Genomic DNA, 16,059 nt, shown 5'->3' on the forward strand with positions numbered 1-16,059 from the left:
ACAATTATATTACAAAACCTGTGAATAAACAGAAAATATAACAAAAAATGTCAGACAATAAAGGTACTATGGGGTCAGGAGATTCCCAAACGCAGAAAATTGAAAATAACTTTGAAACTAAATTGAGGAACAAATTCAAAATATCAAATAAGCAGAAATATGTTACATTAAAATACATAGAAGGTCAATGTCTGAGATTGACCAGTTTTAGAAATATTTCTATTTATTCAGCGCTGGGGTCTTTATGACCCCATGGTTCCACAGCAGGGTTAAAGGGGATGTCCACTACAACGACAACCCCTGCTCACTGGAAATGGAAAGATTGATCTAGCTTCTACTCTACAAATCCAAGACATGTTTAAACTGATAATATTTTAAGTTTGAAAAAATAAAGAATTAGTCATATCAAAAAGTCTTTTTTTTCTTTCTGGTTGAAACATGTAGGAAAAATGTATTTACAGGGAACATAGGGAAAAGACTAATAGAATACCAAATGTGTTTCGAAAGGCATTGGTGGAGACACCCTAACTAGAGATACGGTTCGATGTATGCAAAAACCGTGGGTGCAGTGGTCTCTTCATGCATTCCATACCAGCTACTCAAGAGGGGTCTCTCTGCTGATACATGAGATTAGATGGGAGGCACGGCAGGATCCTGAGGGCCACTTTGTCTTTGTACGTGCATTTATCAACTCGCGTGGATATGTGATATTGTGTGTTTATAACCCTCCCCCCGCCAACATGTCGGTTCTCCGTATGGCTTTGGGCTTCTCTTTAAAATATCCAGACGCTAATGTTATTTGTATGCGTGACTTTAATCTAGTCATGAATCATTCCATGGATAGATTGAGACTGGATGACGCAACACCCGGGGAATCTTTACCTCAGACCCCCTCTCAATTGGCACTGTTTATGGACGGCAGCGGTTGGCTACACTTGTGGAGAATGGGCCACCCGGAGGTTAGGGGATATACCTGCCACTCGTCTACTAAGCAATCCTTATCTCGTATAGACTACATATTTGGGTCCACTGGCTTGGCACTTTGGGTGGATAGTATTGAACACGGCAATAGGGGAATCTCGGACCATAGTCCGATTATTCTTAAACTTAAATACGGGCAAACCACCAACAGTAGATCCTGGAAATTAAATCCCTTCTGGTTGAAATTAATAGATTCTAGTGATAGGACGATTGACCAGTTAAACTGTTTTATTTTAACACATCCGGAACTCCAGAATCTTGGTTTATTCTGGGATACCCTGGAGGCATACTTCAGGGGGTGTTTGTCCTCTACAATTTCTTACATCAAAAGAGTAACGGAGAGGGAGGATGATGAGATAGAGCGGCGACTGAAGGACTCAAGAGGCCACATATATAGCTGATCAGACTAGTAGTAAGAGTTGAATGGCTTACTTCCCAGAAGTTGTATACCAAACATGCAGACACTAAGTCAAAACGCAAATTATTCTTCACCCGTCAGTCCTACTTTGAACTGGGGAATCAGGCCAGTACACTCCTAGCTTTCTTAGTACACCAACACAACACCTCCAACACAATATTACAGATCCGTATACCTGATTGCTCATTAGTGTCCTCTACTGCCGAGATACTTCAATGTTTTCACGACTATTATAACTCATTATACAAATCTAGCAGCGGTCTTGATGTATTTGAATGTTTGGACTACTTATCAGACATAACGTTCCCCTCACTGAGCCCATCCCAACAAGCCTTCATTGAGGCTGAGTTTACTTTGGAGGAGGTGGAACATGCTATAGCGGATATGGCTACTGGGAAGGCCCCGGGACCTGATGGGTTTCCCATTAAATTATATAGGAAATACCAAGATAAGTTAGCGCCTCTGCTATTGAAAGTACTCACAGGAATATGGAGGGGAAAGCCAGTGCCTGAAACGTTTTATGATGCCAACATTATTTTGCTCAGGAAGGAGGGGAGGGATCCTCTAGATTGTGGATCGTATCGACCAATATCTTTAGTGAATGTGGATTATAAAATCTTTACTAAAATTCTGGCTACCAGGCTGAATACGATTATATTAGATCTTATACACCCGGACCAGACTGGTTTTATGCCGGGGAAAAGTACTTCCTTCAATATCAGGCGGGTACAGTCGGTCATCCAATATAGCTCTCTGGAGTCAGATAATAAGTGGGCATTAGCATCGTTGGATGCGGCTAAGGCTTTCAATTCCCTTGAGTGGTCCTTCCTCTCTGCATGTTTATGGAGGTACGGTTTTGGAGACAAATTTCTGAGAGGGATAGGTACATTATATGCGAAACCTAGGGCACGTATGGTTGTGAATGGCTCTATATCTGAACCCTTTTCTCTGCATAGGGGAACTCGCCTGGGATGCCCTCTTTCCCCGGCTCTATTTGCCCTGGCGATAGAGGCCTTGGCAACACGGATGAGGTCCTCCATAGACAATAAAGGGATACACATTGCGAATCGAGTAGACACTATTGGTCTTTATGCTGATGACATGGTGGTGTTTATGGATCACAGAGGATACGCTACCAAAACTAATAACGATGATAGATAAATTCAGCAAATACTCCGGTCTTTATATAAATTGGGATAAATCTGCCCTGATGCCTCTCTCTCATGCCCCAATGTCATGCCTCGAGAGTCTCTCATTGTTGCCCATCGTTTCCAGTTTCAAATATTTGGGAATACATATGTCTCAACGTAGTCAACTCGATTTACAACTTAATATTTACCCATTATTAGATTTGGTTAAATCCAAGTTTGCTACCTGGGATAAGCTCCCACTCTCTGTGGCTGGCCGTATCAATCTGATCAACACGATATTGCTCCCCAAATTAAGTTACTGCTTTCAACACAGTGCTGTCCCAATACCTAAATCTTTCTTTGTGACTCTAAACTCCCTTACTTCATCCTTCGTATGGGGAAAGACTAGGCCTAAACTTAAGCTATCTACTCTACAGAAACCCAAGCAGGGGGGAGGGGCAGCCTTACCGGACTTCTACCTATATTATCTTGCCGGGCAGGCTAAAATGATAAATAAATGGATGCCCAATAACTCTCTCCCCAACTCTGAGAGCCATTTGCTTTATTCAGCCCGAATAGATTGTCCACTGGGGTTTTTGGAGCTGGAGAGGGTTGGTGTTCCTCGTCTGCTACCTTTGCTCCGGTTGGCACGATCAATATGGAGGCAAATTAAAAAAATAATTAAATTTGTTGACATAGCAACGGAAATGCCATTGTGGAATAACAGTTATTTTCCGGAATTACTGGGCCACCCGTCCACAGAATTTTGGATATCACATGGTGTTCTCTCGGTGGGTAATATACATAACCAGGGGATTTTTATCTCCTTTAAACAATTACAAAATACTTATAATATCCCGAGGTCTCAATTTTTCCGCTATCAGCAACTAAGATCAGCCTTTCAATCGCACATACGGAATATGGGTAATGGTCGTGCTATTTCATCCTTACCATTAATAGGAATTCTCAATTCGCAAGGTCCTCAAGGTCTTATTTCCTCTTTATACACCTATCTATTATCCACGGGAGGGGAGTCTATTATAAACTCTATCAAGGGGAAGTGGGAGGGGCTTCTTCCAGATACACTGGGGGAAGAATGGGACGATATTCTGAAATCCCCAACTAAAGTTTCCCCGTCAATTAATAATAGGATGACTCAATTGTACATTATATACCAATCCTATTTGACCCCGCTTCGTCTTTTTAAAATGGGTCATCTCCCTTCGTCAGATTGTTTGAGGTGTCATTCCAGTAGTGCGGATTTTATTCATATGATTTGGAAATGTCCTGTTATTTTTCATTATTGGATGGAGGTCACGACATTATTGACATCCGTATTGTCGATTTCTGTCCCACTCGAGCCATTGACTTGTTTATTTGGGGTGTGGGATGCGGAAACATGGGATCATTGTACTGGGATTTTTCTGCGGGAGGCACTGTTTATGGCGCGAAAGGTACTGGCGCTGCGGTGGATGGGTGGTTCTTGTTCATCTCTTAGAATAGGGGTTGATTTGGTGAATTCAATTATCCCGTACGAGCGGACGTTGTATCAGAATAGAGGTTGTCCAGATAAATTTGAGAAAATATGGGGGAGATGGAACTCCTCCTATCATACTCTATAAGTTGTAACAATTTAGTATACATGTAAGAAGTGGGGCTCGTGGCTTTGGAGGCATTACTTACAAGGTGGAATTTGTACGAAACTCTCCTTTTTTGTGGTGTTTTTTGTTTTATTAGTAGTTAATGTAGGTAAGGTTACAGAATAAGATACCAATAATTAACATGCACCTTTTGTTACTTTTGTAATATTCCAGATGTGACAATGCATAATAATTATCTGTATTTCATGTTATAATGGATAATGATGAACGCAAATGCAAATGTGTGTATGATTTATTATTCTGCAATTAATAAACGAATTTAAAGAAAATGTGTTTCGAAAGCATGTGCGTTCTTAAACTTGGTTCACTGTCTTCACTTTTTTACATATCAAACAACAAGCGTATGTCAGAGAGAAGCGGTGACCCTAGCTTCCTGTTGATGTTCAATACTCGTACATCCGAAGGCAGGAACAGTGAAGCCAGCACTAATTTTGTAACAATCTCACATGAGCCCCGGGAACGTGAGTGCCAAGATCACTGGAACGACACTGGCACGGAAAGCAAGTATGAATATTTTTATTTGAAATAGGACAAACATTAAGAATGACAAGGAGTTGTCCTAGTAATGGACAACCCATTTGGGAAATACATTTTTGGTTAAAACATTTCCAACATTCTGAACATGAAAAAGTCTTCACCCCCTTTGTGACTTATTTTATGTTAAAGAGTTAATTTGAGTGTAAAACAATTCCTACATTATGAACATGAAAAAGGCTTCTCCCCTGTGTGAATTCTTTGGTGTATAACAAGATTGCATTTCCGATTAAAATATTTTCCACATTCTGGACAGGAAAAAGGTTTCTCCCCTGAGTGGGTTCTCTGGTGCCTATCCAAATCTGATTTCTGATTAAAAAATTTCATACATTCTGAACATGGAAAAGGCTTCTCCCCTGTGTGGGTTCTCAGGTGGCAATAAAGATTCTCTTTCCGGTTAAAACATTTCCCACATTCTGAACAGGAAAACGGCTTTTCCCCTGTGTGGGTTTTCTGGTGCTTAAATAAATCTGATTTCTGTGTAAAACATTTCCCACATTCTGAACAGCAAAAAGGCTTCTGCCCTGTGTGGGTTCTCTGGTGCGTAACCAAAGCCGATATTTGCTTAAAACATTTCCCACATTCTGAACAGGAAAAAGGCTTCTCCCCTGTGTGGGTTCTCTGGTGCTTAATCAAATCTGATTTCTCGTTAAAACATTTCCCACATTCTGAACAGCAAAAAGGCTTCTCCCCTGTGTGGGTTCTCTTGTGCGTAACCAAAGCCGATTTTTGCTTAAAACATTTCCCACATTCTGAACAGCAAAAAGGCTTCTCCCCTGTGTGGGTTCTCTGATGCGTAACCAAAGCCGATTTTTGCTTAAAACATTTCCCACATTCTGAACAGGAAAAACGCTTCTCTCCTGTGTGGGTTCTCTGGTGCTTAATCAAATCTGATTTCTCGTTAAAACATTTCCGACATTCTGAGCAGGAAAAAGACTTCTCCCCTATGTGGGTTCTTTGGTGTATAACAAGATTACATTTCTGATTAAAACATTTCCGACATTCTGAACATGAAAACGGCTTCACACCTGTGTGGGTTCTCTGGTGCTTAACCAAATCTGATTTCTCATTAAAACATTTCCCACATTCTGAACATGAAAACGGCTTCTCTCCTGTGTGGGTTCTTTGGTGTTTAACAAGATTACGTTTCTGATTAAAACATTTCCCACAATCTGAACATGAAAACGGCTTCTCCCCTGTGTGGGTTCTCTGGTGCGTAACCAAAGTCGATTTTTGATTAAAACATTTTCCACATTCTGAACAGGAAAAGGGCTTCTCCCCTGTGTGAGTTCTCTGGTGCGTACCCAAATCTGATTTCTCATTAAAAAATTTCCCACATTCTGAACATGAAAACGGCTTCTCTCCTGTGTGGGTTCTTTGGTGTTTAACAAGATTACGTTTCTGATTAAAACATTTCCCACAATCTGAACATGAAAAAGGCTTCTCCGCTGTGTGGGTTCTCTGGTGCGTAACCAAAGTCGATTTTTGATTAAAACATTTCCCACATTCTGAACAGGAAAAAGGCTTCTCCCCTGTGTGGGTTCTCTGGTGCCTATCCAAATCTGATTTCTTATTAAAACATTTCCCACATTCTGAACAGGAAAAGGGCCTCTCCCCTGTGTGGGTTCTTTGGTGTCTAACAAGATGTGATTTGCGCTTAAAACATTTAACACACTTGGAACAAGAACATTTTTTCTCCACTGTGTAAATTTTTGGATGTTTAAGAAAAGAGTCTTGTATGGGAAAACTGTTTCCATATTCTGAACATGAAGACGGCTTCTTTGATTTAGGAGTATTTCCATGTTTAATGCTTATTTTGTGACTCTGATTTTCCTTAGTTGTCGCTAATGAATCAGGAGACAGGACATGCTTCAAAGGATCAGATGAGAGATCTTTGGTGTGAAGGGATGATGGTATATTTGGAGTAACGGCATTCACTTCATTTGTATCCACTGGGATCTCAAAATAATCTGATTTAAAAATTGAAGATGTTAGCTGTTCCTCTGATCTCTTGGTACAGTCATCTGCCAAGATATAAACCAATTATTATTTTTGAATAAAATATCTTTGAATGTCATTTCACATTTCCACATAAACTCTGTAAAAATGGCAAGTTATATAAAAATACTGAATTCTTCACTAAGGCTAGTTTCACACTAGCGTTCGGCAGGGTTGTGGACTTCCTCTGTGAAGCCCTGCCCACTGCCGTGCCTCTTCATTCAGCTCCGCCTACTACTGCATGCGTCCTGCGTACCCTATCTTTATCATTGGGTACACCGGCCATGCAGATGTATGCGGACGCCTTCGTATGCGTCGATTTCACGCTGCCCCGACCTACGCCGAATGCAACATGTTGCAATTTGTTGTGGTCAGCACAGCTTTAAAATGACGCATGCAGAGGCATCCGTATAGATCCGCATGGCCTGCGTACCCAATGTTAAAGATAGGGTATGCAGGACGCATGCAGCCGTAGGCAGAGCTGGATGAACCGGCGCAGCAGTGGGCGGGGCTTCATGGAGGAAGTCCGCAGCCCTGCCAAAGTGAAAGTAGCTTAAGACTATAGTCTAGTCTATAGGCTAGTGTGGAAGTAGCTTAAGACTGACAGTTCACAGTCTAATTGAAAATCTCATAGGATAAACTAGTAGAGCGTGGTAATGAACTGTTAGTTCATTCTGCCTCCCGAATGTGAAATAATAATAATAATCTTTATTTTTATATAGCGCTACCATATTCCGCAGTGCGTTACAGGTTGCACACATTATCATTGCTGTCCCCGTTGGGGCTCACAGTCTAAATTCCCTATCAGTATGTCTTTGGAATGTGGGAGGACACCGGAGTACCCAGAGGAAACCCACACAAACATGGAGAGAACGTACATCTTTGCAGATGTTGCCCTTGGTGGGGTTTGAACCCAGGACACCAGCGCTGCAAGGCTGCTGTGCTAACCACTGCGCCACCGTGCTACCCCCACAAAGAAAAGTTATGTTGATGAACATAATACTAATAAAAACTTCTATTCTCACAAAAAACAAAGTCCCCACTCAGGTCAATCATCTGTTAGTGGAAAAACAGTGGTTTACACATTATTAGTTGCTTAAAGGATCTTGAAAAGTAACACAATAATAATAATTTTATTTCTATAGCGCCGACATATTCCACTGCACTTTACATTTTAGAGGGGACTTGTACAGACAATGGACATTAAGCATAACAAACACATAGATCAAAACCGATACCTAGAGAAATGAGGTCCCTGCTCACAAGCTTACAATCTATGAGGAAAAGAGGAGACACGAAAGGTGGATGGTAACTATTGCTTTCATTGTTCGGACCAGCCAAAGTGTAAGAATCGGGTGTTCATGTACAGTAATGCTGCATGAACGGGTTATCAACCTGAGTATGTAAAAGTACAGACACAGAGGGCTATTAAATGCATAAAGCATGTGAGAAAATGATGCGAGGAACATGGTGATGGTAAAAAATGTTGAATGGGCAACACAGGTATAGTTAGGTTATTGCGTTGAGACGGTAGGCCAGTCTGAACAAATGTGCTTTTTAGGGCACGCTTAAAACTGTGGGGATTGGGGATTAATTGTATTAATCTGGGTAGTGCATTCCAAAGAATTGGCCCAGCATGTGAAAGTGATCAGTGATCGGATAAATCACCCCTTTCAAAAAGTGCCTCCATTCTTCAAATGCCAATTTGACCGCAAGAAGTTGTCTATTGCCTACATCCTATTTTCTTTCAGCTGAAGAGAACTTCCTGGAAAAGAAGGCACATGGCTTGAGATTGGTCAAAGTGGCAGGTCGCTGGGTCAACACTGCTCCCACCGCAGAAGCATCCACCTCCACAATAAAAGGTTTGGATGGGTCTGGCTGGACCAAAATCGGAGAGGACATAAAACATTTTTTCAGCGTTAAAAAGGAATCCTTGGCAGATACAGACCAATTTTTTACATCCGCACCCTTGTGTGTGAGATCAGTAAGCGGCTTGACCACCTGTGAAAACCACTTAATGAATTTTCGGTAATAATTGGCGAATCCTAAGAAGCGCTGAAGAGTCTTAAGATCCCAGGGTTCGACCCAGTCAACAATAGCCTGTACCTTCTTGGGATCCATGCGAAACCCCTCACACGACACAATCAGTCCAAGAAAAGACATCTCCTGTGCAAAAAAAACAACATTTCTCCATTTTGGCGAACAATTCATTTTCCCTGAGACTTTGGAAAACAGTTAATACATGTAACAGATGGGTATGACTATCAGGGGAGTACACCAAAATGTCATCAAGGTAGATAAATACAAAACGGCCTGTAAGGTCAGCAAACACCACATTAATGAAATTTTGAAATATAGCTGGATCATTTGTAAGACCACATGGCATAACCAGATTTTCAAAGAGTCCGTCAGATGTGAGAAATGCAGTTTTCCACTCATCCCCCTCACGAACCCTTATCAAATTATAGGCTCCCCAAAGGTCTAGTTTGGAGAACCATTTAGCCCCTGACAACTGGTTACACAAATCTGAAATAAGGGGAAGAGGGTACGTGTTTCTCAAGGTAATTTTGTTCAGTTCTCAAAGTCTAGGAAGGGACGTAAACCGCAATCTTTTTCTTTACGAAAAAAAACCCCTGCAGCCACAGGAGCTAGAAGGACGTATATGCCCTTTGCAGAGACTTTCCGCAATATACTCCTTCATGGCTGAACGTTCAGGGCCAGAGAAATTGAATAGACGGGCTCTAGGCAACTTAGCCCCAGGAACCAACTTAATGGCACATTCAAAAGGTCTATGTGGCGGTAAGACCTTGGCATCGCTTTCAGAGAATACATCTTCAAAGTCTTTTAGGTACTCCGGAATACCCTCCAGACCAACAGACGACACAAAGACAGATTTAGACAACAATGCAGATTTATAACATTGAACAACACAGTTAGGACCCCATTGAATAATCTCCCCAGTCTACCAATTGATGACTGGGTTGTGGCGTTGCAACAAGGGCATTCCCAATACCAACCCAGCAGGCTGATTTTCCAAAACAAAACAACTTATTTTTCTCTATATGGATTGAGCCCGCCTTGAGTGAAAAGATCTCCGACACAGAGAATCCCTTCTTTGGTGAGAGGACAGGTGTCAATGGCCACCACTTTAACCGGAGTCTCCAGCCTAACTGTCCTCATCTTGTATTGTGCAGCCAACCCATCAAGGCGCGAGCGTGGGGGTGTGGCCCCACTGTGAGACAAACCAGACTACCCTGGAAGGGGCGTGACTGAGCAGCTACCTTGGTGTTCATTGGAGCCTCTGAAGATGAGGTCAGGCTTGTGTGGCAGGCAGCTGCCAGGTACCACTCCAGGGTGTTGTCTGGCTGTGGCTTCTGATCCCACTGGGGAACGGAACACTCGGACAGGTGCGGGCGAGTGTTGACGGGCAGGACTGGCACTTCTGGCAATACAGGCGGGCACGGCTGAGACTCTGGTACGACAGGACAGCACAGCCGAGACTCTGGCAGGACAGGCGGGTATGGCCGAGACACTTGCAGGTGGGCACAGCTAGCGGGACTGGAACCGGTACGGGTAGGACAGGTACATAGACAGGTACAGTCATATGAAAAAGTTTGGGCACCCCTATTAATCTTAAGCTTAATGTTTTATAAAAATGGTTTATTTTGCAACAGCTATTTCAGGTTCATATATCTAATAACTGTTGGACACAGTAATGTTTCTGCCTTGAAATGAGGTTTATTGTACTAACAGAAAATGTGCAATCTGCATTCAAACAAAATTTGACAGGTGCATAAGTATGGGCACCCTTATCATTTTCTTGTTTTAAATACTCCTTACTACTTTTTACTGACTTACTAAAGCACTTTTTTTGGTTTTGTAACCTCATTGAGCTTTGAACTTCATAGCCATGTGTATGCAATCATGAGAAAAGCTACTTTAAAGTAGCCACTTGCAAGTTGTTCTCGTGTTTGAATCTCCTCTGAAGAGTGGCATCATGGGCTCCTCAAAACAACTATCAAATGATCTGAAAACAAAGATTATTCAACATAGTTGTTCAGGGGAAGGATACAAAAAGCTGTCTCAAAGATTTAACCTGTCAATTTCCACTGTGAGGCACATAGTAAGGAAATGGAAGAACACAGGTACAGTTCTTGTTAAGGCCAGACGTGGAAGGCCAAGAAAAACATCAGAAAGGCAGAGAAGAAGAATGGTGAGATCAGTCAAGGACAATCCTCAGACCATCTCCAGAGAGCTGCAGCATCAACTTGCTGCAGATGGTGTCACTGTGCATCGGTCAACTATACAACGCACTGTGCTTTTTTGCCGCCATGCATAACGCCTTTTTGTATTACCAAACAACTCAATCTTGGTTTCATGAGTCCACAGGACCTTCTTCCAAAAAGAAATTGGCTTCTCCAAATGTGCTTTTGCATACCTAAGCCGACTCTGGCTTCTTTCACATCACTCTCCCATACAGCTTCTCCTTGTGCAAAGTGCGTTGTATAGTTGACCGATGCACAGTGACACCATCTGCAGCAAGTTGATGCTGCAGATCTCTGGAGGTGGCCTGAGGACTGTCCTTGACTGATCTCACCATTCTTCTTCTCTGCCTTTCTGATGTTTTTCTTGGCCTGCCACTTCTGGCCTTAACAAGAACTGTACCTGTGTTCTTCTATTTCCTTACTATGTTCCTCACAGCGGAAATTGACAGGTTAAACCTCTGAGACAGCTTTTTGTATCCTTCCCCTGAACAACTATGTTGAATAATCTTTGTTTTCAGATCATTTGACAATTGTTTTGAGGAGCCCATGATGCCACTCTTCAGAGGAGATTCAAACAGGAGAGCAACTTGCAAGTGGCCACTTTAAGTAGCTTTTCTCATGATTGCATACACCTAGCTATGATGTTCAAACCTCAATGAGGTTACAAAACCAAAAAAAGTGCTTTAGTAAGTCAGTAAAAAGTAGGTAGGAGTATTTAAAGCAAGAAAATGATAAGGGTGCCCATACTTATGCACCTGTCAAATTTTGTTTGAATGCAGATTGCACATTTTCTGTTAGTACAATAAACCTCATTTCAAGGCAGAAACATTACTGTGTCCAACAGTTATTAGATATATGAAACTGAAATAGCTGTTGCAAAAATAACCATTTTTATAAAACATTAAGCTTAAGATTAATAGGGGTGCCCAAACTTTTTCATATGACTGTATGTGAGGTACAGTATATGGGAACAGGTAGGGATCTGTTCAAACTAGAGGTGCAGGATCTGATACAAAAGGGACTGGAATATAGATATAGACAGATAAGAGTGGGATACAGGAAGGGGTAGAGCTGGGAATAATGAGTAAGTTGGTGTGTAAGGCAGGTGGGGGATGGGAGGCCATGCAGTGATGCTGGCAGGGTTGATACAGTACCCCTCCTTTACGCCCCCTCTTCTTCAAGCCTGCTAGGATGACCTGCAGAAGTATTGGACTACACACAGTCTAGGCCATCACGTCATCCTTCGGGTAAAATGAGGTAGGCGTGCCATCAAGAATCACAGAATGCCAAGTCTCTTTGTGCCCAACGAGGTCAACTTCCACCTCAGAAGATACAATGACTTGGACGTCTTCTTCTAGGTTGAAGGAAAGCAGGAACTCGGAAGCTTCTGTTTTGACATCTATCTCAACTGGCCACCTGGAAACTGAAGACACCCTCACTGGGTCCAACTTCTGCCCGTTATCTCGATAAAACTGGACCTCTTCCTCCAGGTTCAGGGAACACAGACACAAAAGTTTCTGGTCCTACATCGTCATCCACCTCCCAGATAGAATCTGAAAGTGTCCTCTCAGAATCCATCTTCTGCCCATGGTCCAGACGAAAACATTCAAGCGGCAGGGATGTTCCTGTGAACTGATCACTGGTACCACCATTAGAAGTGTGTGGAGAATGCCACTGCTTCCCTTTCTTCAGTGACGTCAGCATATATGACTCAATGACCAGCGAATCAGGTGGAAAGGGCTACGACACAGTTAATTGACCCTGACGTATTGGAACTAGACACTCCTCGTGATACGCAGCACCACGCTGGGTCTCCGGACCAGAATGGGCAATAGAGTTCCCGGCTCAGAAAGACCGATGTGCATACCGGAGAGCACATGGAAATACGTCTGCGTGTACAACACTCCAACTTGGAGCTGTAGTTGTTCCTTAAGGACCAGACTGTTCATACGCAGAGTTCGGCCATCACCAAACTACACTCTTGCAGATTTCTGGACCTGTGGGTCAGGAACCACACACCGACTCAGTGTGGCTTGCAGCTTTAACACATCTGCCGAACCAAAGCTCCCACAAGGTACTGGAAAAGTCACAGTTTAGTGGAGAGGAGGAATTCTCACCAGGGTCAATCTCTCCTATTGGCTCAGGGTTTTGGAGTTTTTCCTTCTCAGGGCAGAGACCGTCTGGATGTTCCACACAACTGCAGCGATACCGCATACCCTACTCTTGACTGGATTCAGGCTGCTGCTCAGCCAGCCCACTTTTATCAGCCTTCTTGGGTTTTGCTCAGGTAGCTGCTTTAACAGGTGGAAGAACAGATAGATTTTGATCGGTCATGGTGTGACGTGGTGTTTTCCTCACTGGTTTTCGCCCGTCTGGACCGCCTCTCGGATCTGAAAAGGGAAGACTTTGCAGGAGAGGCTGGCTTAGACTCTTTGAAAGCTGAAAGGAAGGCCATCAGGAAGGTCTCTAGGTCCGTGAGGATAGGATCCCTTGCTTCCCAAAGGGAGTTGATCCACATCAAAGCATCTCCTGCTTGGTGGCACATAAGGAATCCCACCTTGACCCAATCAGAGGGTAAAATTGATGCATTTAATTCGATGTACAGCAAGCACTGCTCCAGGAACTCTAGACACTCCTTAGGATCTCCATAGTACTTTGGCAGATCCAAAGTGATTTGCTTGTTGATTTTGTAAGCCAGAAGTTGATTGAAGATCGCATCAGAAACTACGATTCGGGTAGGTGCAGGAGTAGACTAAACCACCATTGGGGAAACAAATTCATTCGGTTGCTCATACTGGAAAAAAATTCATCTTGCTCCGAGAGCAAAGGACCATGGGACTCAGCGGGGACGATGGCCTGAGCAAACTGTAACGCTCGCATCCTGACTGGTTGGCATGAGTGTGGGGTGTGTGGCCCCACTGTGCCACAAACCAGACTACCCTGGAAGGGGCGTGACTAAGCAGCTACCTTGGTGTTCACTGATGTTGAGGTCAGGCTTGTGTGGCAGGTAGCTGCTAGGTACCACTCCAGGGTGGTGTCTGGCTGTGGCTGATGATCTCACTGGGGAACAGAACACTCGGACAGGTACGGGAAAGTGTCAATGGGCACGGCTGAGACTCTGGCGGGACAGGCGGGCACGGCTGAGACTGGCAGGTGGGCACAGCTAGCGGGATTGGAACTGGTACGGGTAGGACAGGTGCACAGACAGGTAGGCGAGGTATATGGAAACAGGTAGGGACCTGTTCACACTGGAGGTGCAGGATCTGATACAAAAGGGACTGGAATATAGACAGATAAGAGTGGGATACAGGAAGGGGTAGAGCTGGGACTGACTTGGGAAGGACAGAGACATGGACTGGAATGAGTGGCTTTGGGAACAGCTAGGAACCTGTTCTGACTAGAAAAGTGAAGTCCCGCAGGGTGCGGAACAGTGATGCCGGCAGGGTTGTTACATATTGAGATATCAAACGCGAGTCGATCAAGTTGATGGACAAACTGCAATCAACAAAAGTTGTAGGAAAATAAGGACAACCGTCCAGTAGCAGGCAACAAAACCTTTGAAAATGAGGAAGAATGTAACTGAGGGTCTGGTGGTCTCTTCGATCACCACCCACACCTAGTAGTTTCCTGACACCTTGGCTGATGAGGGACAGAAGGGACAGTCCATCCTGCAATGTCCAGATTCCCCACAATAGCACAGCTGCTTCTCGCGACGGCATCTTTCTTTCTCCTTAAAGGTGACGGCGCCCACCTCCATAGACTCAGATGCGGGAATGGCTTCACTCCCACTGGGGAACAACGGGGTTTCCAATTGCATCACACCCCTCGCCCACAGCCTACAGTCCATACGGACAGCCTGGGTCATGGAGTCCTCCAGATAATCAGGTGGGGGATGTAGGGCCAAGGCATCCTTTAAATGCTCCGACAGATCTCTGCGGAGAAAGCCCCTGAGGGCGTCGTCATCCCAGGAAACTTAAGCAGCCCAGTGTCTGAACTCCGATCAAGATATGTCCAAGAGCCTCAAAAAATGCATCCACCGACATTCTCTCAGGGGCTGTGGAAGGGAGAGAAAAAGCCCAAGCCTGAGGGGATCCTCTTAACAGAGATATTATGACCCCTACCCTCTGACTTTCTTCCCCTGAAGAGCGGGGTCTTAACGAGAAAAAAAGTTTACATCCCTCCCTGAAGACTCTAAATTTCTCTTTGTCTCCAGAGAAGGTGTCTGGCAACATCACCGGAAGTACCGGAGGAATCAAAGTAACATCTCTGGACCCGACTCCTGATGACAAAGCCCCTTGCACCGTATCAGTCACCTGCTGCTGAGACTGAACAAGGGCTTGCTGCTCAACATTCAGTTTATGCATCATCTGAGTCATATGTTTCATCTGCTCAGAAAGGGTGTGCACAGGATCCATAATATCCCAATGCCCCAGGAAAATTTATGTGGGTCAGTGATAAAATTAGGAACACCGTGACTAATGCATAGATCGGATCAGTACACGTGTCCAACCTGAGTACTGGGTTACCTGGTTCTTAGTACACGGAGGGTTTGCGGGGATGGGCATGACCGCCAGCGTACAGGACCTGCTACACGTGACCTTAGAGGGAGGGTAAGGGGTGGAGCCAACCAGCGAGCTCCCGGAGGAGATATCGGAGAGCGGCGGGGACCGGCAGGGCTGAGGGGAGGTCAGGCAAACAGAGGTCAGTCCTGGGAGATCAGAGTGGAATCAGAACGAGAGATAAGAGAATGGTCAGGAGAAAGCCGAGAGTCAGATACCGGGAGAGCGACGGAGGTACTCGGGGAACAGGCAAAACGGGCAGTCACACGACGAAGCAGGAGTCAATACCAGGCAAACGACAAACGGTACAGAATCAGCAGACAAGAGCAAAATGGGAACAGACCAGATCAGAAACAGGGGAATCACATGAACGCATGCAGAAGACACAAGGGCCAACTAACTCAGCCGATGGCATGAGTATTACTGACAAAAGGACAGCCCAAGAGAGGCTATTTAAAGCCCTCCCAAAGCCAGAGAGAGGCCACCAAGATTAACCACAGAAGCACTAGACAA

General features: G+C 44.1%; 1 protein-coding gene across 2 annotated transcripts in view; it reads right to left on the reverse strand.

Moving 5' to 3' along the window:
• Window positions 1-4,690: 4,690 nt before the first annotated feature.
• The window catches only part of LOC143767518 (uncharacterized), a 146,612-nt gene continuing 135,243 nt past the window's right edge, over window positions 4,691-16,059 (reverse strand). For both annotated transcript variants that reach the window (XM_077255920.1, XM_077255918.1), the window contains exon 7: window positions 4,691-6,748. In XM_077255920.1, the coding sequence (XP_077112035.1) occupies window positions 4,887-6,748 (1,862 nt within the window). In that variant the 3' untranslated portion in view covers window positions 4,691-4,886. The remainder of the gene's footprint in view (window positions 6,749-16,059) is intronic.

Source organism: Ranitomeya variabilis, chromosome 4 (assembly GCF_051348905.1).
Source record: "Ranitomeya variabilis isolate aRanVar5 chromosome 4, aRanVar5.hap1, whole genome shotgun sequence".
Taxonomy (NCBI): Eukaryota; Metazoa; Chordata; class Amphibia; order Anura; family Dendrobatidae; genus Ranitomeya; species Ranitomeya variabilis.